This window comes from Eucyclogobius newberryi, unplaced genomic scaffold (genome assembly GCF_026437365.1).
Source record: "Eucyclogobius newberryi isolate DKJ021-1_F unplaced genomic scaffold, fEucNew1.0.hap1 SCAF_4, whole genome shotgun sequence".
Taxonomy (NCBI): domain Eukaryota; kingdom Metazoa; phylum Chordata; class Actinopteri; order Gobiiformes; family Gobiidae; genus Eucyclogobius; species Eucyclogobius newberryi.
Window position 1 is genome coordinate 19,750,964 of NW_027316056.1, and position 16,937 is coordinate 19,767,900.

The 16,937-nt window shown below is 41.7% G+C and overlaps 2 protein-coding genes across 3 annotated transcripts; one reads left to right on the forward strand and one right to left on the reverse strand.

Annotated features, from left to right (window-relative positions):
* Position 1: 1 nt before the first annotated feature.
* tecrb (trans-2,3-enoyl-CoA reductase b) lies at positions 2-12,101 on the reverse strand. Of its 2 annotated transcripts, XM_072462253.1 has the most exons (12): positions 11,994-12,101; positions 7,354-7,404; positions 2,618-2,669; positions 2,502-2,546; positions 2,218-2,321; positions 1,470-1,585; positions 1,186-1,291; positions 1,037-1,109; positions 913-956; positions 788-845; positions 549-637; positions 2-461 (listed from the first exon to the last, which is right to left on the reverse strand). In XM_072462253.1, exons 1-12 carry the CDS (start codon positions 12,006-12,008, stop codon positions 288-290), a joined length of 927 nt encoding a protein of 308 aa, XP_072318354.1. In that variant the 5' UTR covers positions 12,009-12,101; the 3' UTR covers positions 2-287. The 2 variants fall into 2 exon arrangements, with proteins under 2 accessions (XP_072318354.1, XP_072318353.1); XM_072462252.1 differs by lacking the exon at positions 11,994-12,101 and having other exon boundaries at positions 7,354-7,721.
* A 2,502-nt stretch (positions 12,102-14,603) lies between these two features.
* Positions 14,604-16,937, forward strand: dnajb1b (DnaJ heat shock protein family (Hsp40) member B1b). Its single transcript, XM_072463819.1, has 3 exons — positions 14,604-14,904; positions 15,786-16,384; positions 16,468-16,937. Exons 1-3 carry the CDS (start codon positions 14,694-14,696, stop codon positions 16,699-16,701), a joined length of 1,044 nt encoding a protein of 347 aa, XP_072319920.1. The 5' UTR covers positions 14,604-14,693; the 3' UTR covers positions 16,702-16,937.

Genomic DNA, 16,937 nt, shown 5'->3' on the forward strand with positions numbered 1-16,937 from the left:
ATGAGTTGTTTATTGCTTTTATTATTAATAAATTACATCAAAAATTAACTAAATTAAGGTAGATGGTTGTATACTGTATATTTAGACAAAACCTTTGCAGTTGAGTAACAGCCAAAACACATTAATTATGCAAAAATGTAAGAAATGAATCACCTACTGAACAGAAAATTTGCACATTATAATTATTAGGAAGCAAAAAGTACCAGAAACAACCATTCTGAATTACTCCAGCGTAAATAGCGTCTCATTTTGTCTTGTCAAGCTTGTAGTAATAAGCCTACAGTCTTCTACAGGACAAAGGGCAGGATGGGTGAGCGGAGAGGGGGGTAGTCGCGAAACTCTTTCAGGTAGCTCTTGTGCTTCCCTTTGGCCCACACAGTCATTTGGATAAAGCCCACAATAGTGAAGAACGCCACGGGCAAGCACTGCGTCATCAGTGTGAAGCTGAGCCAGGAGCCCAGCTGCAGAAGAGAAGACATACAGCATTACACCACCAGGTGGCAGCAACAGCAGGACAGCCAAATGTATATATACAGCTACGTCTTTACCTCATAAGTGTAGTTGGGGCAAGAGACCAAGAGAAATATCCAGGTGAAGGGATTTTTAGTTGGGTAGGGAATCTTCCTTGTCTTTGAGCCTGAAGAAAATGACGGCAAAATAATAAACATTACATTTACACAAGCAAAAAGAAAAACGACAAAATACAAAAATAAATAAATTTGCTTTAAATATTTGTGGGGTACACAAAAATACTCAGTGCTTCATTTACGGTGTATTTTGGGCATACCTGGTGGGCGAAGGTTCCTCAGAGCAATATGGATGGAGAAGTTGCCAATCTGACAGAACTGAAAGAGAATAATAATAATAATGGACTTTACATGATTTAAGGCTAAATCATTGTAGGATCCTTACCAAGAAGACGATGAGGGCCAGTCTTATTTGCTGTTCCCCATAAACTGGAAGAAACAAAAACAAAGTTAAAAAATAAAAAGTTTAAATGATATAATTGAAATAAACTGAATATATCCGATCTCACTGGGCGGCGTGTACAATGGGTGATTGATGTAGTAGGCCATCCATGCTGCAAAGCCCCAATAATACGTACAGTTCTACAAAAAGAAAAGAAAACGTCACTAAAGGAATACAATATATAAAGACATTAAATTGCTCGGTTTTATGTCTTACTTTAAAGATGTTACGCAATGGCATGGTTCCATGAGAAAAGCGGTGAACAAATAGGGTTTCAAGCAGTCTTTTGACATAGTGGAAAGAGTGACACATACAGGCCAAGCTGGAAGCAGAGATGACATACAGAATTAGACATGGATGAGACTCTGGATGCATTGTTAAAACTGGATTATATTATAATTATATACGCTCAAATAACATATCAATAGCTATAGCAACCAGTTAACGATAACAATTGGATTTAAGTTGAAAAACGTAATTAAAGAACTAAAGACACTTACTGAACAACCCAATGTTTACTGGTGGTGAAGTCATATTTGGGTGCGTAAATAAAGGGGACTCTGAAGTAGAACATAAGATAAATGACCAGTGGACCGGTGTACTCCGTCAAGAAGACCTGAAATCACAAGACAAACTGCTCAAAACGTGGTAGAAAAAAACATTTAGCATAGACCTATATTCTCTTAAAGTCAAGTTACACTTCATTGTCCTTGTAGGGAAATCTCTGTATGTACTCGTTCTACTGGAACAATCTAGTTCAATGGTTCTCCCATTTCCCACACATTAGAAAATATTTGTCTTTCAAAGTACCTAAACCGGGTCAAAAATTTGACAATTCCAGTTCTAAATTAGGGTTAAAATAAGACTCCTCTATTGCATTATTAGTTTTAAACAAGGACTGACCCATAAGGGAACAGAATATTAGAGTACCACCCAAAGGAACATCGACAAAAACAAAAAAATATTAATGAATAATGCACTTTTTACATTTACTTCGATGTAAATTATACAACTTATTGGAATATGTGTGCTATAAACCATTGTCCTTCAACTCTTTATCATATACATAGATCTTATTTCTTATAATAGCAATCCCACCCAGTGTAGAGCCACAACAGATATCATAATAATAACCCTGGCCACACAAACCCTCTGGATATAGCTCTAGTTAATCCCGCTGCACTCTGATGTGTTGGGGCTTGTGCGGCCACAGGGTTTGAGAGCACAATGTTCCTGTGTGTGACTCACCGTGACCCAGCTGATCTGAGCCCCCAGGTCTCTGAAGTAGAACGTGGCTGTTGTTCCCACGGGCAGATGCTGCAGGACATCCTCATCCTTCAGAGACTTCCCCTCTGAGAAGCACCGCAATTTAGACTCGACACCAGCTTCAGTTGTGTATTGAATTGGTGACATCATATTTTACAATTGTCAAAAGTTGAATAGTCTAAGTCTAACAGCACAGACACTAACGGCTACCACTCTTTTGCACACAATTCTATATGAAATTTTCTATTGTGCTTCAAGTCACTCACTGGGGTCGAGGCGAATTGATTGTCTCGCTGGATAAAACTGAGGATCTGGAACAGAAAAGATTTTGATTAAGATGATAACTGAATGAGGCTGGTGCGCGGCGTGACATTGTACTCACGACTCTTGTGGAACATAGACTTGATCTCCCCGATAGTGGCATTAGGCTCGACCTACACACAATACACAAAGCAACACATCACGTTTGAATCTTCCTCTTGCAACAATGATTAGAGGTAAACTTAGCCGAGGTTACTCATGACACTTAACAGCTGGTAACATCACAACTGTGCGCCAACATGAACCGATAATACAGTATTGCATTACTTATAAAGGTCACGTATGAATTCTAGTTGCTACTTACTACTACTACTACAACATTCTTAATATTCTTGGATGCCATAAAACAAATAACACAAAGGAACAAATAACAATAAAGAAACTGGCCATGTATTCTATAATTGTTTTTCCAATTAGGGTGTAAAGTGATATTTCTGAATAATTTCTAACAATCAAAACTTTTTTTCTCTCTTTTTCATTTAAACAATTCATGTCTTAGATTTTCTTTATAACAGAAAAGAAAACTGTATATATACACGCACACATACATATATCATATATACGGTATATAAACATATGCATACGTATACATACATGTATTATATATATGGTATATAAACGCATGCATACGTATACATACATATACGCATGTATATACATACTGTACATACAAGCACGCACACGTATATGAATGTTTGGTTTTTACATGGTTGTTTTTACATAACAATAATATTGGTTGATAGCCGATGCATTGTTGTAATGTTAAAGCACAAGTGCTGATTTTCAGCACCTGTCCATAGGGGGCTTTTTAAGGGTTTACTACAAATAGATAGGTTAAAGATGCTACACAAAAGTAGATAAAATGGATACACATTATATCTTTCACTTAGGAAAAAAGAAAAATATTAGAAAGGAGCAATAATTAATTCAGCACCAGATTAAGATAAATTATTTTACATTTTTCCATTCTGTAAGTTTCTTGTTTTATTGAGTGTCTGCTTATGATGTCATAAAGCAGACACTATGTTATTGCTTTTTAGGATTGTAGGATTTTTTACGCGTCTCCACTCCTTGACACTTTCACCAATTTCAACAAGTTATACCTCTTTACGATCGCTTTCACCGTCTTATTGCTGCTATTGCATTTGAAATTTGTACATACCGGAATATATTTCAGTATTTGCAAAAGTAAATTGCCAACGCTAATGCTAACGCTAAGCCTAATGCCTGCCTAGTAAGGTGTTCATTGGGTACATGTGCTATGGCTTAAGGCCATATGTTCTGCCGCCCCGCGTTGCTTTAAGTGCCAGCGCTTTGGGCATATTGCTGCGCTCTGCAGAGGGAAGCAAATATGTGGTAAATGTGCAGGAGATCACGAGTATGGGAAGTGTGACGAAGGAGCAAAACTCAAGTGCTGCAACTGCGGAAGAACATAGCTCTGCCTGTGGGGGTGCAAGTTTAGCAAAAGAGCTGCTCAGGTGCAGAAAATTAGTGAGGGAAGCCAGCGTTGCTCCCAAGAAGTATGGTTCCAAGTGTGCAGGTTCCAAGTGTGCAGGTTCCAAGTGTGCAGGTTCCAAGTGTGCAGGTTCCAAGTGTGCAGGTTCCAAGTGTGACGGTTCCAAGTGTGACGGTTCCAAGTGTGACGGTTCCAAGTGTGACGGTTCCAAGTGTGACGGTTCCAAGTGTGACGGTTCCAAGTGTGCAGGTTCCAAGTGTGCAGGTTCCAAGTGTGCAGGTTCCAAGTGTGACGGTTCCAAGTGTGACGGTTCCAAGTGCGCAGGTTCCAAGTGCGCAGGTTCCAAGTGCGCAGGTTCCAAGTGCGCAGGTTCCAAGTGCGACGGTTCCAAGTGCGACGGTTCCAAGTGCGACGGTTCCAAGTGCGACGGTTCCAAGTGTGACGGTTCCAAGTGTGACGGTTCCAAGTGTGCAGGTTCCAAAATTGATGAGAATACCTTGGTTGTGGATAGAGAGGATTTTGTACTCTTTATGGTGGATGTTATAAACACTGTTCCCTCTAAGCTGCGCGCCTACGCAATTGCGCACTGCTCGCAGAAAATCTATGGTGCGCAGAAAATTTTGTTCACCATAAACCTATTAATTAATATCTAATATTAGACCTAATCTAATCTAATTACCAAACGGCCACCGGGGGCAATCTAGAATGAAGCGCAAGCGACACACTGTAGAAGACTCTAGTGGACAGTAGAAGCACTGTCCAGGGAACACGTTGAGTAACTCGTGTTCTCTATATTATTAGTTTCAAAACGCTGTGTGTTTTATTACAATCAGACTCATATTCACTGAGATATTAGTCTAATAGTCCCGCAGCGCAGCGGACCGCGGGTGCGCCGGTCCGCGTGGACGACCGCGGGGGACGCTACACAGCCAATCAGAGCATTGATAGTGCATAAGTGCCCTGCCCATACGCACCTTGCAGGTTCGCTATAGCTAACAATAATGCGGCAGAGTTAAAAGACACAACCCCTTATCATGGCGAAACGAACGGCGCCAGGGACACATCCACTCACCAAGTCAAAGTAAAAAAGAAATGTAGTTCTTTTAGGATGGAATGGCTTGTGCCACTGGACCACAGCCAGGCCAAAGCAGGACTCTCACATATAACTACTATACATCTCATGAACAACAGGATTTTTGTATTTTTCATTTTAAGTGGGCCTAATTTCTTGTAATAAAAGTAAACTAATGCAAATTGCTGCTGTAATTTGATTATTTCAATGTAACTTGCTATGATCCATACAGGGGGCACATCTGATGTTGCTCACAGTTGTCCTCAGTGTGCTCAGAGAGCTTGTGTGTTTGCCCAGACACGTGAAAAATGAGAGGAAACATTGGTTATAAACTGTGCTGCTTAAACTCAAAAGAGAACTGAAAGGATCAGGATCATTGCTAAAGCTGCAGGAAGATTCCTTGAAACAAAAGAGCTTTAATGGCAGAAATAGAAAACAAGCTAAAGGCACTAAATGGGAGTTCGAGTGACGCAGGTCTACTTTTGGGGAATCAGAGTGAAGATCTGGCGGTGGGGGCGGTCTCCTGTCCTCGGCCAATCCAATAGATGCACGGCTGCCAAGCAACAACATCAGTGGAAGTATCAAAGCCTAAAGAATGAAGCCTAAAGAATCAAGCTGTACGGCGGAAGCACCAAACACCAAAGAAAAGTCTGAGGAATAAAGTCTGGCGGTAATGCAACAATTGGATGCCAACCGCCATAAAACAACAACAACAACAACAACAGCAGCTCATTTTAGTTATAATCTGACCTCAGCTGTTGGTGTACAGTGATGTGCCCTCAGAAACAAATCCAGTTGATGAACAAGTGAATTCTATTTTTGACCCCCTGAACATTGATGAAAGTCACACATGGGGACATAGACGCGATCGGCTTGGCCCAAACTCCAATAAAATGGAGCTTGTAAAGCAGCAAAAGGCTTCTAACAGGTGGTCTCTGATCGGCTTTTCCTGCAGTCTGGTGCAGAGTGAGTGTGGTGTGAAAGCGACCGACCTAGAGACGAACTACTTTCACCACAGTCGCCAACAGCTTTTATCACTTCACAGTGCGTTTTCCACATGTGAAAGAAAAGACCACCGGTGAAGAGCACCAATGAACAGATCTTGTGTGTGCATATCCGCACAGCTCTCTTCATTTGAAGCTAGTTGTCAGAAAGTGTCGTTCAGCTGATGCCTCTCACGTGGCTCATGGTGCGGCGTTCAAAGAGAATTTTCAATTCAATTTATTTTTGTAACGCCCAAAATTACAACAGCGGTTGTCATTATTCATTATATAATATACTATTTATATTGATATTAAAGGATATATTCCGAATGAAATCGATTAATTTGACATTAACCACGGTCTGTCACACTCTGTGCATTAATCTGAATACTTTGATCAAAACATTTACATTTTTGTAATCCAGAATGCAGTTTACATGTATATAAAAGGTGTAAACATCTCTAACACTTGTACTTATGATGATGCATCTTTAAAGATTTGAAGTTGTAGAAGCACTGAAACCAGTTCTCAGAATAACGGACTGCATAATTTACTTTAATTAGCAAGCTATCCGACGCATTCAGTGTCTGTATTTGTGATTGAGTTTCCAAAGGGTGTGAGTCTGGTGACCGTGCTGCTATGTGACATAGCTACTGTCTGTGCCCCATGAAGGATCTAAGGCCATATGCAGTGAGATGACCTCACTGAGGGACCCCTTGCTTACCCCTGTTGTACTCCAGGTGTCTTTTAAAGCTGACATGACATGCAATATTCGAGTTTCACCTGAACACAGCACCACCTTTGCGGCCAAGGAAAATTCATTGCGGACTTGGGGAAGGGGTTCAAATTTGAGGCTCTTATCACCATGGAAACTAGCATTTATGAACTAAACCTTAAAAGGTAAACACCAAAAGAAACTACAGAGCACACATGCTCTGAGGGGCATCCTTTGATTAGCACCCTGATGGAGTAATCCAGTGTAAACACAATGGATACACATATCCAACACTATAAACCTTCCAAAGCCAAAATATTAAGCAGAGGACTAAACACTAAACCTCCAAAGTATAAGAGGCTTAGATGTCATATTTAATACAGATAAGAATAGTCTTCTTGATATAAACACCCACGCCCTAGTCTACCCTGCACAACAGCAGACTAGTGCAAGTATAGTGTGGCACCATTTACATTAAAAACATTCTGAATGCAAATACATTTTCCTTTTCCTGATGCAAATAACTATACAACTGTGAAAAAATAAGATTTAAAAAATAATATTTTCTTACCTTATCCAGGAAGCAGAGCTTGTCCTTAGTCTTGGCATCAAGAATCTCCACCTCAAAGAAAACAACAGCCTTTTTAGCTTTTTTGGCAGGTTTACGTTTGGCAGGTGTTGATGGTCCTGGTGGCACCGTGGATGCCCCATTGGGTAACCTTTTCCCGCTGGCTTCTAGCGCTAAAGCATCCATATCCTCAGTCCTCCCCTGCCCCTCTTAGGCCCTTCTTGTCCTCACTTTTCCCTCTGTTCGATCGTCACTTTCCTCCTCTCAAATGTCTGCTACAGAGCCATGTTTTAGGAGCGGGTGTACACTCAGCTGTGGACATAAATCTGCAGACCCCTCCCTCCTCCTACTGTCGGTCAATCTCTCTCCCTCTCCCTCCCTCATTCCTCCACGCTGCTTTATTTAACTGCAGCCGACCCCTGAAGTGCAGACATATGCCACATGTGTGCATGGTTGCATGCTCCAAGCCCCCATGCCAACTGTCTACAGCTGATTATTTGCATTTCTTCCATTAGGGAAAGTAGGGACTGCATGTTTTCGGCTCCACCCAGTTAGTTTTGAAAAGTGACTCTAAGCTTTAAGACTCGTGATGACCTCTGACATCTCAGGCGTGAAGAGGCAGATATTATGACAAACACCACTGCAGTGTTTACATATTCAACTATTTATAAAACAACTGCAACTGCCAACTCATAGAACACCCCTTAACTAACCTATAATAGTGAGCTTAGAAATGCAAAGGCAACCGGGGCGTGGCATATCAACATAAACAGACCTGCATGTGTTACTTTAGGATTTTACACTACTCGAAAAATAGGCTCCGAAAGTGGGAGACCTGGGATTACATTGAGGGCTTAGCTGGGGCATTTCCCTTGGTGGTACCCTCCTGCTTAATGACTGGCCAAGAGGGGTACAGTTTCCACCGTGAATGAAAGACATGTGGTCACAAGTGGTAAGTGGAGAGGGGGTGGTAGTAATTAGGGGTGGACAATATGGTACATCGTTTGACGTTGAGGTTTCTGGCTTAACCCTATAGGTGGGCACTAGGCTGCTGGGCATTCTTCCTACACTTTCATTGGACAATTCAACTTTCGTTGATCATCCAGACAACGTGCCGCTAAACTCAAACGTGCCCACTGAAAAACTACATGACACCATCACCAAAATAGCATCTCCTCAAAATGACATTACGATTACATTTTAATCGCCCAGTCCTAGTACCTCCAAGTACTGAAAATGATGAAACCTGTAAATGACATTCATTTTATAAAAAATAAAATCTAGTATCTGTATTTTCGGACTCTGATGTCTGTTTCGCTCTAATTATAAATAGAAACAAGCTCTGCACAGAGGAATTCAGATTTTAAATACCGCCCAGATTTTCTTAAAATATATGAATGAGTAAAGCTGGTTTCAGGAGGGATCGATTTGTTGGGTTTTGACAATTCTCTTTTAAAAGCTGAAGGTAAATTCATACAAAAAATGGTAGTGTAAAAATGTCCAGGCGGAATCCATAGAAAAATCCTACTCTTTAATTTCATTTTATTTTAGGGTCATTTTTTATTTGTGGGTTTGGAGTACAAACTGACCCAGATAATTCCTTGACTTGACTGGAAATAAGTGGGTTACAGCTTTATTTTATGTACAGCACATCAAGCAGCTTGAGAGTTTACTTTAAGCAGATGTGGACAAAATGGAATAAATAAAAAGTCCAACGTCCCACCCGTGTGACGCTCCAAGCACAAGGAATATGAATCAGAACTTTAAAGGGGAATAATATCTTAAGTTTATGAATGCATTAATGACCTGGAAAACCAATACTAAATACATTCAAAATAAATGGGAAAAGGAGGGTCATTTTGTTTTGCCAGACAAGGAGTGGGAAAATGTGTGTACTTCATAATGGAGGACCACAAAGTCTTACGTTTGGAGAGAACTGTTGGAAGAATGTGACCCGTTGTCATCATGTCGAAGTGCCCACTACTCACAGGGAGGGGCTGAGTGCTGGAGAAACTGTGTTTGCCCGGAGGCAAATCATTGTCATTTGTTCTGGGACTGTCCTGTTGCACATAAGTGTTGGATGGAAATTTTGACACCACCATCCAACTCAATTTCAGAACTATGTACCAGGGCCTCAAAACCCCGGCCATGTACAATATAGATGGATATAAAATGTGTAACTTTAATATTTCTATAGCTCCAAATCAAAAAATATTTGTCAACAAACGTGTTATATTGAAGATAATCAAATCATAATTATGATGCAATCTTTCAATAGGATTAATGTAAATATAAATGAGATTCAAATGTGTGAAATGCATGTGCATATTAAAATATTTTACTAGGATCTTCAATAAATTAATTCCTCAAAATAAGTAAGATCTGATCCAAAGGTTTGTGTTAAAAGTGTGTCCCTAGTACCCTAGTCCAGAGCAGAGTGCCAGTGCCAGTGCCACTGCCAGTGCCAGTGCCAGTGCATCTGACGCAGAAAGGTTGCACTAAACGGCGGCGCAGCGCAGCAACCAATCAGAGATTACGCTCCAGTCACGTACATAAGCATTTTACTTCCCGGAAAAAGGACCAAAACAAATCCATCCAATAAAAAATCATCCAGACGCAGCCCTTTTAGCAAATGATGATATTCACTTAACTCTGCTCACGTTTTTGGACTTGTACCAAAGCCATTCTCTCAACTTGGTCTGCCATCGGACCAAGAGGACATCAACACCAGGAAACACAACTCCTCCACCATGTGCATGTGCGCTGGACGCCTCGGACACGTGTCTGCTCATAAGTTTATTTTTTGGATGTGCGTTCAGGGCATCCTGGATGGGCATCCAAAGTGTCTGGCCTTCCAATGTAAAGGCGTCTATGTAACTCGGACGTCCAGTGCAAATTTGAAGTTTGCCTTGGTAGGTCACGATTAACTGTTTTTTCAAATCATAGCGATTATTCATGGCTACAATAGGTTATTAGTGTTTTTTTTTGGAATCTGCGGTTAACCACAGAAATGTGTCCAGGAGCAACGCAAGTCACGGCGGCGTGCACACACACGTGTCTTTGTGTCAGAGCCCAGCGTGTCAACAAGACTGTAAAAACGCACTGGTGCGTTAGTACGGAGTGTGTCGGGCATGGCGGCGTGCGCACACGTGGGTGTGCGTCTGATCTGTTTATGATTGTATGTCGTACATGTGACTGTGGCGCGTTGAACAACCGGCCCGTTACACACAGAGACGGAGGTTCAGAATAGTGCAAGTGAACAGCACGAGCTACCGTCAGCGTGAGGAGGAGACGGGTAGGTCCAGAGCGTAATCTTACCTGTAAATGCTTTTTTTATTCTTCACAAATTTGTTTTTTGTTCCCTTGGCACAAGAGAAAGTCACGAGCCCTTCTCCCGTTACCACGGAGCTGCTCTCACAAATAAATTATATAATGCTTAAAAGAGCAACAATGAGGGGCCAATAAGCAAACATTTATATTATTTAATCAATTTGAGACGATAATATTTTATTTTTAAATTAATATGCTGTATTAAAGGGCAGGGAAGTTAATTGTTATAAAACCAAATTTTCCTCTCACAGAATATTTGCAAGTTTAAACATAAACAAATACAATATAAATGTTTCCTTTCTTTTTGCTGATAATCGTGAATAATCATAAAATCGTGATGTTTCTCATGAAAATTGTAACTCTAAAATTAATATTTTGACAGCCCTACTCTCAGGTGACTGTGGCATGCTCTCTGTGCACTTTATTTTTTCTAAATGAAGAATAAAGCACATAAGGTCCATGATAGTTGTCCCATTCAGTCCAGTTTCTGTTAAATTTGTCCATTTCTAAGTTGAGTCCGTAAGTGATTTTTTTTGTCCATATGTCAGTTACGGTGTCAGTCCAGTCCTATAAATCATACCATTATGATTAAGACACATGTTTGGGTGCATGTTAACTATTTAAGTGTGTATAACCATACTTAGATTTGATAGACTTGATAATATTTTGTTTTCCTGTCTTGACAACACCAGGGCAGAAGGCACTGCAGGTTTGGTGGGTTTAAATCCTGTCTGGTTGCTTTCAAATGTTTCAGTGAAATGCACAGAACTACAATTATTAGGTAAACTCTGCAATCAGAGGCCTATTTATATGCATTGAACTCTAACAAACTAAGCTGATGCATTTGTTATCTCAATGAGATTACGTACTGATGAAACTATGCAGCGTCCCGGTCATTGACAGCATTACTCTTCCCCTCGTTCCCCAGAGTAATAATAACTAGATAAGCCATGAGGCCACACTCGTACGGTCTTTGTCTTACGATGAACACTCTTTGTCACACATTGACAGATCTTTTAATACGTCATGTGCAGAAAGACGTAACAATCTGCTCATAGAAAAACATGCACATATACTTCCGTAACTTGACTATTAGTTTGTATAATGGCCTTTATTTTAAGGATGTTTGCTATGAAGCAAACAGCACGCCGTTGGTGACAGGCGCTGCTGCGGACACATGTCTGCTCTTCATTCTGCTCTATTAACCCTGCGTGGCCCCACCATTCCCCATTACATGTATGCTAATATTATTTGAACTGTGGCCCCCGTATTGCCTCCCATTGAGGGTTTAGAGTTTCACGGACATGACTTACCTCGTAGTGCTTCATCTTGGCAGGCGCGAGTCTCTTCCTTAATAGGATTGAGAGACAGCACAGTCTCCAATCGCCAGGGCAGTCTTCCAGTGCCACATCCGGGGTGGGCGTGGCTAAGCAGCCTCTGACCCAATCAGCGTTAGGCTTACATGGAAATCCTGCCCAGCAGATAAACAAGGCCGCCAATGGCATTGGAGGTAAACGGTGGCAATGTTAACATTTTTACGAAGTGGCTATATAGCCGCGGCGGGTTAGGGTTAGGGCATGGATGTAGGGTTAGGGTTCAGGTTAGCCATAAGACTATGGCTCCTGAAACTGATGGGCTATTTGATATTATATAGCCACGGCCAACATTTTATGGGATTTATTTGTTTATACGCCTGTATCCTGCCTGTCCTGCCCAGGGCAGAGGTATGGATAATGTAATAGATCCATGAGAAGAAGTGTATGGACACTGGGCACAAAGGGCTGAGCACTTTGATTCTTTGATTAACAGTTAGATGATCGTGCTTGGACTATGTAAGACTCTCTGACAGTGATGAGACTGCAACAGGAGGGACGAGGACCGTCTGGTGTCCTGGTGCAGTGGTTCCGAAAGAGGGGGTAGGGCCCCCTTGTGGGTTGCCAAGCATGAGCTGGTGGTCACGTTTCAAGATATAATGTTAAAAATATTTTTGATTGAAAAAAGTCAGTTGTAGTGAAAACTGCTGAAATAAAACCAATTAAACCTATTTTAAATAGTTTAAAACTTTGAATTATTATATATTTAATTTTGCTCTGGGGTCCCGGGTCGGTTTATTTTTGGGGTCCCAGCCTAAAAAGTTTGGGAACCCTTATCCTGGTGCACAACAACAACAACAACAACAACAACAACCACAACAACCTGGAGCTCAACGCTCAGAAGCCAATTCATGAACATTTCAGCACATATTTATACCAGTTCCTAAAAATCAACTGAAGACACACCTTTAGAACAAACTGGTTTTGCCTGAACATGCTTATACTTGATAACGTAAGCCAAGATAGTAGAGTAGAGCGTTTGTGAAATATGTGGCTATGGGATGGGTCCTGAAAACCTGCCAAACCTGGATCTTTGCACTTTGCGCTGTAGGTCAAGTCAACATGAGGCACACCCTCTAGAATGAAAGCATGAGTTGAGTTTGCACATTTAGCAGGTACATCATATTAGACATAAGAATGTTTTAAACAGCCACAGGGTTAGGTGGATAACACTAGTGTGTGTGCTTTGGTGTATCTTCTGGTGTGCCTTGGGGAAGAGTAAATATAATTTGAGTAAATGGATTCACTCTTTGATTTAATAGAATTATTTATCATTTTGGAGCAAACCTCTGATCCAATAAAGAGCACAAAAATCAACAAAGAACCAAACATGTTGACCTGGACAATATTTGCTACATTGTACAGCCCTTTTTTTCTAAATAGTGTAACTTGGAAGTTTGAAAAACACAGAGCTGTAGGGATTATGGCAATTCATTCATTCACAGCTTCTTATCCACCTTAATCTTTTGACAGGGAAAAAGTCTTCCAAATGTTTCCTATAACACAGTGCCACCGTGCGAAGGGCGAAGTGCTCCAAGGGGCACCACCTTCTTATCCAGGCAGTTTGGATTGAATGGCAATGGCTTATTGTGCAGCAGATGCACTTTACAATTGCAATTAATCATGAAGCCTATAGTAGGCTTACTTTGTATTTAGTTACTGTATTTATATTTTCAAAACTAACTCTAGGACTCGAGTAACAAGCCACAGGTTAAACAGACGCAGACAGATCCAGGGCACTTTTGACTCGGCAGACGTATTCTACAATCCTCAAGAAGCAAACCGGTCTATGAATGATGCAAATTTGACCCATATTAAAATAGAAATGAAAGAACGAATGAAACAAGATGTGTGATGCGGAACCGACAACGCGACGTGTGCAAAGCCAAAGTGTTTGAACTTCTTACAAATCTCTAATTCATGTTTTTTATGAAGGCAACAGAAAACATCAATAGTTTGTAGCCTCGAGCGTTTTCTAGAGGCTCGACCTTTTCTGCAGGTGACGCTTGAGCAGGGACAGAACAGGGAAATGTAGGGACTCATAATAAACTGAGTAATGAGTTGCTCCAGAATATAGGAATTATACGATTTGTATTAAATTGTATACATATCACCTTTAGGTTGCCAAAAGTAAACATATTTTTACACGTTCGAAGGGGGTTGGACGCTTGGAGGCACCACTGAGCATTTCTGCTTGGAGCACCCAAATTGCCAGCCCCGCTATAACAGAAAGCTGAACATAGCCTACTGGTAAACCTATACTACTGGTAAACCTGTACTACAAGTTACTACGTGGTAAAACTTACTTTAACTATGATCCAAACAAATGTGCGATTGTGGCTCAGAATCACTCAATTATCGGAGAATGCGTGAAATGCAAAATGTCCGACAGCCCGCGAAGGCAGCGCGCGATAACGCAGCGCGGGGCGGGGCTTAAGGCTGCAGCGTCATTGGTCAGCGCAGATTGTTCGGGTTTATTTGAGAACAGTCTGGAAGTTTCCGCTCTGTTTATAAAGAAAGGGTTCACGCAGCAGCCAAGACCGAGAGAGACGAGACTCACGACAGTCAGCTGCGTGTGCCTCTGACAAGGGACGGAGACCGACACAGCAAGACTTACTTAAAAGTCGTTTTAGGGTCACGATGGGTAAAGACTACTACGACATTTTGGGAATTAAGAAGGGGGCATCAGAAGACGAGATCAAGAAGGCGTATCGCAAGCAAGCTCTAAAATATCACCCCGACAAGAACAAGTCCCCAGGAGCCGAAGATAAATTCAAAGAAATAGCTGAAGCGTATGACGTTTTGAGCGACCCCAAGAAAAAAGACATCTATGATCGATTTGGCGAAGAGGGTGAGTGCTTTCTTTGCTTCTCCAGTCTGAATATTGACATCAAAGTCATTTCAGAGGAACAGTTTGACGTCTTTGGCCGTGTTGTGCTGCTGCTGCGTGTAATGGCGTCTCTTATGCCCTTCATTTTGGACCACAGTCAAGTTTGTCAGCCAACGTGAACGTGCATGTTTTTGTTCTAATGTTGACTCAGAGCTATTCTCGAGATCAGCTCACCTTAAGAGTGTTAAATAAGTGTGGATGCTGTTGTTCCGTCTGCGTGTGACAGCGCGGAGGCGGATTAAAGCCTCTGCGCGTTTGGGACGCTTAAACGATGGCGTCACTTCAGCGCTTTAGCTCCGTGGACATAGATGGGCTACAACAGAAATAGATTCAACGATGACTTTGCACACGGGGTTTTGAAACCGTTTGACAGCCTTTTGTCAGAGTCAATATTCGCGAACGAACTTCACCGATGGCTGAGGATGGTTGCTGAAGCGTTACCATAGCAACTCAAGACTTATTGATCCTTCACATTTAGCGTTCGTTGGCAAAGCTACTGGCCCAAAGCTTTAAAACGACAAAAGGGTGTTTCCTGTGCCCGTCATATGGCAGACCCTTGGACAAAGTTACTGGTTGCAAGTTTGTGGTACATTCTGCAGACTGGACACAATGGTTTGCCCAGTGTAGTTTCCATACATCCTTTTTATGAAATTTTTTTCCCCCTTCGTCTAACAGCAAACTGATACGTGGCTTTTATTATTAAATTAATAAGCAATGTGATACTTGGTTGAGTTTTATTTCCCCAAAGTCTGAACTCTGTTTGTGTTTGTTGTTGTTGTGAATATTGTTCAATGGCAATAAAGCTATTCTGATCCAATAAAAAAATATTTTCCTACTTTCAGGCTTAAAGGGCGGTGGACCCACGGGTGGCAGCGGTGGAGCACCAGGCACCTTCACCTATAGCTTCCAGGGAGACCCTCATGCTATCTTTTCAGAGTTCTTTGGTGGACGTAACCCCTTTGAACAGTTCTTTGGTGCGCGAAATGGTGGCATGGATGAGGACATGGACACTGATGACCCATTCAGCCGATTTGGGATGGGTGGGATGGGTGGTGGGGGTATGGGGGGCTTCCCTCGCTCCTTCAGCAGTGGCATGGGCAACCACACCAGTGTTGTGAAGAAGCATCAGGACCCTGCTGTGGTCCGTGACCTACGCGTCACTCTGGAGGAGGTGTTGTCTGGCTGTACGAAGAAAATGAAAATCACTCGAAAAAGACTGAATCCTGATGGACGAACAGTGAGGAAGGAGGACAAAATCTTAGAAGTGCAGGTCAAGAAGGGGTGGAAAGAAGGCACTAAAATCACCTTTCCCAAAGAAGGGGACGAGACTCCGACCAACATTCCTTCTGACATAGTGTTTGTGTTAAAAGACAAGTCCCACCAACTGTTCAAACGCGACAGCGCAGACATCATCTACTCAGCCAAAGTCCCACTCCGAGATGTAAGTGAAGTTTAAACACCGGTTCTCAAGCTTTTGTCACTGTGATTTGCAGTGTGTCTGACTGTGTTTTTGTGTGTGTCCAGGCTCTTTGTGGTTGCACAGTCAGTGTTCCCACGCTTGATGGCAGAACAATCCCAGTAACAAGCACCGACATTGTCCATCCCGGCATGAAGCGGCGCATTAACGGTGAGGGCCTGCCTTATTCTAAACGGCCAGAACGTCGAGGAGACCTCATAGTGGAGTATGAGGTCAAGTTCCCTGAAAGGCTCAGTCAGGGCGCCCGGGACACCATTGCACAGGTTCTCCCGCGATCCTAAAAGCTGCCAGCAGTTTGTGTCGAGATGAGACTTTTTCAAGCATTCATTGCTAATGTATATACGACCAATACTGTTCTGTATAAAGAAAAATGAAAGTATATTTGAAAATGTGTTTATAAAATTGACATTTATGCCTTTAACTAAGTGAGATGGGTTCTTGGAAAACTGTGTTTATATTTCTATATAAGAAAAAGAACTTGGAAGTTTTGTATTAAAATGTTTGAAATATCAAAGAA

Excerpts from the sequence above, each read along its gene's own strand:
- tecrb (XM_072462252.1), bottom strand. The coding sequence starts at position 7,536 with ATGGATGCTTTAGCGCTAGAAGCCAGCGGGAAAAGGTTACCCAATGGG. Across the intron at positions 1,292-1,469 it reads AGTAAACATTGGGTTGTTCA|CTTGGCCTGTATGTGTCACT; the intron begins GTAAGTGTCTTT and ends CTCTGCTTCCAG. Across the intron at positions 846-912 it reads TGGCCCTCATCGTCTTCTTG|TTCTGTCAGATTGGCAACTT; the intron begins GTAAGGATCCTA and ends ATTCTCTTTCAG.
- dnajb1b (XM_072463819.1), top strand. The coding sequence starts at position 14,694 with ATGGGTAAAGACTACTACGACATTTTGGGAATTAAGAAGGGGGCATCA. Across the intron at positions 14,905-15,785 it reads TGATCGATTTGGCGAAGAGG|GCTTAAAGGGCGGTGGACCC; the intron begins GTGAGTGCTTTC and ends TCCTACTTTCAG. Across the intron at positions 16,385-16,467 it reads CCAAAGTCCCACTCCGAGAT|GCTCTTTGTGGTTGCACAGT; the intron begins GTAAGTGAAGTT and ends GTGTGTGTCCAG.